This window comes from Mycetomoellerius zeteki, unplaced genomic scaffold, assembly GCF_001594055.1.
Source record: "Mycetomoellerius zeteki isolate Tzet28-1 unplaced genomic scaffold, Tzet1.0 scaffold221, whole genome shotgun sequence".
Taxonomy (NCBI): Eukaryota; Metazoa; Arthropoda; class Insecta; order Hymenoptera; family Formicidae; genus Mycetomoellerius; species Mycetomoellerius zeteki.
This window is the reverse complement of record NW_017257184.1, coordinates 86,217-95,428: the sequence shown is the minus strand read 5'-3', so window position 1 is coordinate 95,428 and position 9,212 is coordinate 86,217. Positions and strand designations below refer to the sequence as shown.

General features: G+C 35.0%; 1 protein-coding gene across 2 annotated transcripts; it reads left to right on the top strand.

Moving 5' to 3' along the window:
- Positions 1–1,835: 1,835 nt before the first annotated feature.
- On the top strand, positions 1,836–5,792 carry LOC108722943 (NF-X1-type zinc finger protein NFXL1). Of its 2 annotated transcripts, XM_018448331.1 has the most exons (5): positions 1,836–1,957; positions 2,422–2,694; positions 3,025–3,137; positions 3,214–4,897; positions 5,234–5,792. In XM_018448331.1, exons 2-5 carry the CDS (start codon positions 2,431–2,433, stop codon positions 5,681–5,683), a joined length of 2,511 nt encoding a protein of 836 aa, XP_018303833.1. In that variant the 5' UTR covers positions 1,836–1,957; positions 2,422–2,430; the 3' UTR covers positions 5,684–5,792. The 2 variants fall into 2 exon arrangements, with proteins under 2 accessions (XP_018303833.1, XP_018303834.1); XM_018448332.1 differs by lacking the exon at positions 1,836–1,957 and having other exon boundaries at positions 2,400–2,694.
- The last annotated feature ends 3,420 nt before the right edge of the window (positions 5,793–9,212 follow it).

The following is a 9,212-nucleotide window of genomic DNA, read 5'->3' as shown; positions in this document are numbered from 1 at the left end:
TCGACATGATCTTTTTTTATATTTATTTTTTTATACCTAGGTTTTTAAATGCATTAATTATTATTTTTAAAAGATGATGACACTTGTTTAAAAAAAATGCCAAATTATTAAATTAAAATTAGAAAGTTTTTATTGCAATTTTTAAAAAATGAACGAAGTGTTTACATACTGACAATAATCGAGATAATTATAAATTGATATAATATTGCTTAATATTTTTAACATTTTATCATAAATAATGTGAAAATTCGTTCGTTATTAATTATATATTGAAATGTATTCTCTCTTGTTAAATTGCTAAAGTACATTTTTTAATAACGAGATATTAATACACTTGAATGTGTTCGCAAATCAAATATTATTAGTCACATCTATATCTTGATAGTATAACCACACAACAATGCCATTTGCATATAAGATAATCATTAAGTTAATAATTAAACGATTTTAAATCATAATCTACTGTAAAATATTAGATTTTTATAAATTATGCGATATATAATAATACAAGTAGCTGCTTTGTATCCATCCATAATAGAATAATAATTCCAATCTTATTAGAATAATAATTGTTATATAAATGGAAGACCAGCATTTTATATATTTTATATGTATATATATATATTATATATATATAAATACTGGATATTTTATATTGCTTTTTACAAAGCTACTTTTATAAAACATATAAGATCAAGTTTTGTAATATAGTTCAGTATCTGTGGATAAAGAGAACAAATGCAAACACAAATAGATTTTTATTTTGATTTAGATGCCTTTTTCAAAATAATTACGCACATGTAATTATAGTATATATATAAATATTTCTAAATGTTTAATATATTCACTACATAATATATGTATATGCATCGATATAGCACACTTAACGACATTTATAAGCAGGTTTCAAATGCAACATTCCGTTCAGTGCGATTTATTATATATTTATATCTTTCGTTCGGTATATGTATATGATTAGACGTAGACTTAAGTACCTCACTCGCTGCAAAATTCAAATTATGTTAAGCGCACAAATTTACTTCATACATTGCAGCTATGTGTATAGTAAAGCCGGAATCAGACTACGCATTGAAGATTGAGATTGAAGATCGAAGATTGAAATTTGACCAGTGAGGACAAAGGAATTTTAGCTCCTATTGTTTTGATTGGTCAAATTTCAATCTTCAATCTCAATATTCAATTCGTAGTCTGATTCCGGCCTAACATATGTTACATTTTTGCATATTATATGTAGCTTTTAACGTTAAAACGATCTCATTGCTAACAAAGTTGTAACATAAATCTAAGTCTGACACATCTGAGATTAAAGTTACACGCACATTCGCAATAACTTTCAGTGATTTGTTATTTACAAATTGTGCAAACGCATGTGTAAAGCAAGTGATTTGTAAGCATGTAAAATAGTGCCTTAAGATTTTATAAAGAATGTCAATAATTTTATTGTAGATGTTATAAAATTATATTACAATATTTTGCACAAAACGATTGTTGTCATTTACATTATTTACAAAATCGTAGAATTCCCAGAATATTTTCTGAAAATTTATTGTGTGGATGTTATAAAATTATAATATTCGCGTATAACTATTTACAAAATTATAGAATTCCTAGAATTTTAAAATTGAATATAGTAAATACTTGAACCATGAAAATTAAATTTTCTAAAGAAATTAAAATCTTGAGTACCTAAAACTAAAATATAAAATTAATTCTTGTTTAAATCAACAATCATGGAGTACGAATATCTAGACGCGATGTTTCCATCCGGAAACAGCTAGCTCCGAGTGTAAAGGCATTTCTATCGGCCCTGACGCCAAGTGTATACACGTATACGTGTGATAAAACCACGTACAATCGTAAAGATATCTCGAAGATAGTTTTGATAGCTGGTGATCAATTATGATTAGCTGAAATCGACAAAAACAAAGAAAAATTGGTAATTATAGGTCAAGATCAATTTGCTCATCATTTAATCAGTCTGTTGACAGAAATCGTAGCAACTTGCCGATTTATTATTACCTATTTCAACGAAATGTCAGATTCGATGATAACTTTGTGATAAAACATAATTTTAATTGTGATTTGAATCTGATATACAATTACATATTTTTTACAGTATTTAATAAAAATCGTGTATCATTTTGTAAGATAAATGCTTTGGTATTCAGATGCAATAGAAACAATACATGCTTTCAATATCGACTACTTCGAATAAAAGAGAGAGAGAGAGAGAGATATGTATATACATATTAGAATTGTTTATCATATTCTGTTTATCATATTCTGTTTGTTTTTTAAATAAAATTATTACAATTTGGGTCAGCATAACTTGTACATAGTTGTATAAATTGTTAGATTATAATTAATTTTTCTGTTTTTCATTAATTTATAAAATTTCAGAGTTTCAAGATGCAGAAATTTAAGAGGGCTCAAGCACAGAATAAACTGTCTATTGAAAAGCACTTGGAAGCCAATGCGTTGTTGAATTCGTCTAGCGAAGACGAGGATGAAACTAACGAAGAAGATGTCCAAAATGTGGTGGGCAAAGTATTGTCAGCGTACCAAGGACAGAGCACAGATGCCGAAAAAGTGATATCGTACTTAGTGAATTCCTTTCAAACCAGCAGTGCTGTTTGTTTGATATGTATATCCTCTGTCAAGAAGATAGATCCAGTATGTTAAATAATACAATATATTATCTCAACACACATACGTTATTACCTTGTTAACATTTTAATTGCATGTCAAATATATTTTTAAATATAATATGCAAGTCTAGATAGTCTTTATGCTAAGTTTTCTTCAATTTAATATAAGTATTAATACCTGAATAGAAAAGAAAATTTTTATGTTTTGTTAATGCGCAATCAAAACTTCTCTATGTATATCATATATTTGACTGATTTTATTATTTAAAAGTTATGTTTAAAACATATATGATTTTAATAACACTAATCAAAGTTGAAAGCAATTTATTATCACTTTTCTATTTTTTCTATGCAGATATGGAACTGTGACAAGTGCTATGCATTTCTACACATGTCCTGCATCCTACATTGGATCAATGACAGTTTGAATTGCAAACGGGCTAAAGGAATCACACCAATCTGGGCCTGGTATGTATTTATCAAGAATTTCATGAAAAGTACATCAAAACCTTTAATATACCAATAAAAATGTATATTATTACAGTCCAAAATGCCGTATGGAATATGATCAGGATCAGACTCCAAGATCGTACAAATGCTTTTGTAAAAAGTCAGTAGATCCTCAGTATCAACCATGGATTATTCCGCATTCTTGCGGCGAGGCCTGTGGCAAGCTTCTGCAACCAGAGTGCGGTCACAAATGCGTGTTGCTTTGCCATCCTGGTCCATGTCCACCCTGCGCTAAGATGGTATCTGTTAAATGTTACTGTGGCAAGCTACCGGCGCAACCGCGACGTTGCAATGCTAAAACCTGGAGCTGTGGAACTGCGTGCAATAAAAAATATGAATTTTGTCCACACACTTGTGATAATGTGTGTCATACTGGAGAATGTTCCCCTTGTGTAGAAACAGTAGTACTGAAATGCCGTTGTAAGAGTAACGAGAAAGTAGGGAAGTGCTACGAGGGTACATGGATTTGCGAGAAACCTTGCAATAGAAAATTCTCTTGTAACGTACATAGCTGTGAAAGCACTTGTCATCTACCCGGCGACTGTGGCAACTGTCCCCTGGAAAAGAACAGATATTGTCCTTGTGGGAAAAAACGATATGAAATTTCTTGCAGGCGGCAGCAAGTGCCAACGTGCGGGGATACGTGCGGCAAGTTGTTGGACTGCGAATCGCACTTCTGCAACATGAGATGCCATACCGATCGCTGTGGTCAATGCTTGGAAGTTGTAACAAAAGCGTGTAGATGCGGTAGTTACACGAAAGAAATCGCCTGTGCGAAGGAATTCCACTGCAACAGAAAATGCATGCAAATGCGCTTATGCGGTAGACATTGGTGCAACAAAAAATGCTGCGACTGCATATCGAAGAACACGTTCAATCATTGTGAAAAAACATGCGAGAATACGCTCAACTGCCGTAAGCACAAATGCGCTGCACCTTGCCACAGTGGTCCTTGCTATCCATGTACCAGAACGGACACTATACAGTGTCGATGTGGCAGCAGCAAGATAACGGTGCCATGTGGTACCAGGAAGAGAATCAAGCCACCACCGTGCCACAAATCCTGCAAGATCCCACCTATCTGTCATCACAGCAAGAGAGAAACACACAAATGTCATCAAGGTCCATGTCCACCATGCAAAAAGGTCTGCGGATTGACGCACAAGAGATGCGGTCATTCTTGCCCAGCCACTTGTCACACCAAAGTCTGGATGAAGATTAGAGCGAACGGAGTAAAGGCGCAGCCTATTGGACCTTGGGAAAAACCAAAGTATATTATAGAACTGAAGACTTTGCCATGTTCACCGTGCGAGGTTTCCGTACCTGTGACTTGTCTCGGTGGTCACGAGACGCGCCCTTGGCCGTGTCACATATCGAAACCGAGTTCCTGCGGTAGACTTTGCGGCCAGCTATTACCATGCAAGAATCACACTTGCGAGTTGACTTGTCACAAACTACAGACTTCCGACAACGAGTCTAACAGCGGTATTCCGTGCATGGAATGCGAGAAGGAGTGTAGTTTTGCACGACCGCCTGGTTGTACGCACACGTGTCCTCAACCTTGTCACCCAGCACCATGTAAACCATGTAAACAATTGGTGCGAATCTCTTGCCATTGCGGTATTAGCATTCTTTACCGGCATTGCGTGAACTTGACGTCTGCAACGAGCAAGGAACGGAATGAATTACTCAAATGCGGGAACCAATGCCCAAAAAATGTAACTACATTTATGTTCAGTGAAATAGACTATCGCTTAAAAGTATTTGCCCATTTCGATTTTTGTGTACGTATCTTTTTTTATACACCTAAATTCCGTCTAATTTTATACTGTATATTTTTTATATATATATACATATAGAATACAAAATTTTGAATCATTAAACATTATTAAGTATAACATCTAGAAGCTAAAGAAAGACGATATAGTCTTCTTCACTTATTGTTAGTTGAGAAAACCAGAGAAGCAGATACTTTTGAGTGGTATATGTATAAATTCTTTCTTTTTTATTTTTTATCTTTAACTAAATACAATCTGTTTTTTTTTTATTTTTAGTATTTATGCGGCCACCGTTGTATCAATGATTGTCATCCAGGAGAATGCAAAGGCGGGGAAAAATGTAGCAAGAAAGTTAGATTATGGTGTAAGTGTAAACGAATCAAAAAGGATTTTCTATGTTCACTTCTTCAAAAGGAGCAGATTACCGTAGCATGCGATAGTGTATGTGAATCACTGAAAAATGAGAGAAAAGAGGCTCAAGAAGCTATGCTAGCGAAGAAGCTGGAAGAGGAGGAGCTGCGCAATCGGGAGGAGATTGAAAAATTCGAGAAAAAGTTCAAGCCACGACGAAAGAGGAAGGACAAGTATGAAAACTCGAAACAATCCAAAGAAAACGCGAGGAATAAGTATCACATTGCATGGATTTTAGCGATTATCGTAAGCATTATAGGGATAATAATAGTTTATATGACCGCTTCTGACTTAAGTATACCTGGATTGAGCTGATTCTGCAAACTGATCTCAAATCTGTGATTATTTACGATAATCATTATTGATAACTAAAAGATTTGTGATGCATCGACTTATATGAATATTATTAGCGAATTCGATTGGACGCACAAGTCGTATGTACACTGATTTAATCTGAGTGTAAAACTAAAATGCAAATATATATTGTGAATTATGAAATACATATTTTACTTAATAACACAATAAAGTATATTGAGTATATTTCACCGGTTTAACTGGGGGTTTTATATTTATAATAAACACACATATCTTTCTGTTAATTTGTGTACGGCTTTAATGTGCACTCAATGCGTCCAATCGAATTCGCTGTAAGCGTGATTCCATTTATCTAATTTATATTGCAAATATAAGTAGTCTTACAATTGTAGCATTCCTTTTATATATATATATATATATACATATATTTGTAATCACTGATAAAGGCCTAATAATCACTCAAAGGAACTTTGATTTGAAGAGATTTGTAGTTTGTGCTTTTACAATCTTATGATACACATCAAAATAAAAGATGCATATAAAGCCCAAAGTATTTTAATTAAAATTATTTTAACGCAATGTGTGTAAACTGTATCTTAAATGCTGATTTAACATTAAACATATGACTTTTTAAATCTTCACTAATTCTGTAATTACATTATCGATAATTGTCATATGTGGAAAAAAAGTGCAATACATTGCATGGAAACGTGAAGAATAGAATAAAAGTTAAATAGGTAGTCAATAATCAAAGTAGGAAGATTTTTGCATTCTGGGAACAGTTAAATAATTAAAAAATTTGCATTTTTGTAAAAGGCGCGATAAATATTTGTGAAATATCCGGAAATTATTGGATGATACTCTGATAATAAAATAAAAAGATGATAAAAAGGTAGGATGTATAATAAATATTCTTTATATTTCCCAAGATTCCTTCTTTCACAATTGCTCTAAATTGTTTGATTGGAGAAATTTAAGATCTAAGTGTACACTGCATTCCATTTTTCTTTCTCCATGAAGATTTCGAAAAGAACAGATATTTTTTGTTTTTTTTTTTGCATACAACTCAAATTTTGGTATATATTTTTAAACGAGCAGGATGAATATATTTAAAAAAGGCAGCATAAATAGCAAAAATGACGTAACTTTCACAAACGCAATTGAATTTATTCGAAACAAAATACGATGTACTTCAGGCTTTGGACCACTTTGGACTGTGTTTGAAAACACTACCCGAGTGTCTCCGAGTATCATTTTATCCTTGTTTAACATTCGGTGAACAACAAAAATAAAATGATACTCGGATATGTTTTCGAAATAGTGTTTTCGTAACCCTGGATGAAAAAAGCTTCGTTTCTTGTGTAAACAAATTTTTGTGCTTTCCCTCCAATTTTTTTTCCATGTGTTTTAATTTTAAAAGTGTGCAACGTATACACGTATGGCAATCAGAAACAGACATACAGAGAAAGAGAAGAGAAATGAATGAGTAAAACACGAACAAAAGTTCACTTCGATCTATTCCTCATAGACGTATGTTATAAATATCTACGATTGAAACTTTAAACGAGATAGCTCTCACGATGCAACAAAATCAATTTGTTGAGTTCGTTCCGCTTTAAGAGTTAGAAATCAAAGTGAAAGTACCAGAAAGGATTTCTTTAAATATTTTTTACAAACATCATTTATTCAACAAAATAAACATAAATTTATATTTGATTCTAGACTTAAGATTCAATTCTCTTTCACGTTTCATCATGACTTGGCACTTCCTTTTAAATCTCCGCTCGTTTTTGCGGTACTGGAAATTAGCGCCGAGACACTACCGTGTCTCCAGATTGATTGTATCTTGAAACTGGAGTTGAGATTTGGGAGAGACTATTACCAAAACGATAAGTTATGAAGTTGCCATTATCCAAAGTAAATATATGTTACACATTACTTTATAAAAATAACGCGCTATCGTTATTTTTTGTAAAAAGTAATTTAACTAAAATAAAAGAATATTTTATGACTGTTAGAAGTTTTCTTTGCTGAGATAGGACTATTCTTCTGAATCTAAAAACATAATTCAATCAGCGCAAAGAAAACTTCCTACTATTGCAAAATAAATATTTTGTTGAACGCGGTTAAGCGAGCGCTTGTTACTAGTCTGTTCTTTTCTTTTAGATCATCCAATTAGACCTTTAGATCTAGAAGAATACACCAACAGCAGCGAGTATTCATGTTGATGAGTCTACTGAATTAACGCTGCAGCATTTGGTTGCGTTCAGCAGAGAAATCAGCACTTAGTAATTCTTTAATATAATTGGTTCCTGCCTTTAGCTCTTCGCTGGATCTAACAATAAGCGTAGGAACCAATCATATTGAAAAATCCTACAACTGTTACAAAGCTTCTTTTTCTGCTGAACGCAGCCTATGATCGTCCAACTTTTTAGCATTGGATTATCAATCATTCACTGCTTTCCATTTGATGACACAAATCGACACAAGCGTCGTTCTATCCTTTTTGGACTTTCAGAGAGTGACAAAGATAGAACGATACTTGTGTCGATTGCTGGTGTGTTCAGGGAGACGCTATTAGCGCTACTTCTGTCATCTTCGTTGTTTATTAGACGTAAAACAAGGATAGAATGACAGAATAGTGCTAATGGCTACGTTTACACCGTACATTTAGGCCGCGGCCTATACAATAGATGTCCTTGTTTATCTTGTAGGTTAAACAAAGATATCTATCGCATAGGTCGCGGACTAAACGCACGGTGTAAACGTAGCCAATAGCGTCTCCCTGAACGCACCTTGTGTCTCTTAAAAGGAAAGCAGCCATAATAAACCATCGATACCAGCTGATGGCCGAGCAAAAATAACACGCGAAACGCAGTTAAAGTGCGCGGTCGCGACGCTAGAGGCAGTCGATGTGTCCGTCGACGATCGCGAGGGCGATCCTACGAACGTTGCGCACGTAGTGCCCGTTGATGATCGTGATTCATGTGTCGCGGGCATCGTTCGTTACTTGCGAATAGTGGCGGATATCTCCGTGCTGTTGACAACGCAACGGCGGTGTTGTTGGCGCAACGACGAGAATCCGCACCGCCGTCGTCGCGTCGGCGTTCCACCGTGCTCCACAATTATGTCACGAGGACAACCGCGCTCGCGACTATCTCATTGAGAGATTCGCTCGCCCGCCACGAACCGCCGCTCTTTTCCTGCTGCTAGAAAAAACGAGCGATCGGCCACCCTCGGCTCGTTGACAAGAGCACGATATCTTCCTTCCGACCGTAACTTGTCGTTCAACTCCACCGTGTCTGCCTGTTCGCCAGTTCACCCATTTCTCCCTCTATCTCTCTCGTTCTCACACTTTTTGTCTTCTCCCCTCCCCCTCACCGTCTTTCCCTCACTCGTTCTCTCTCCCTCCCTCCCTCTCGTGTGGTCCGCTCTTCGTCGCTCTTCCCTTCAATCATCGAGAGCGCGCATCCTTTATTCCTTGCAGCCTCGACGTTTCACCTGCCAGGCCGAGAGGATAAGTGCTCGC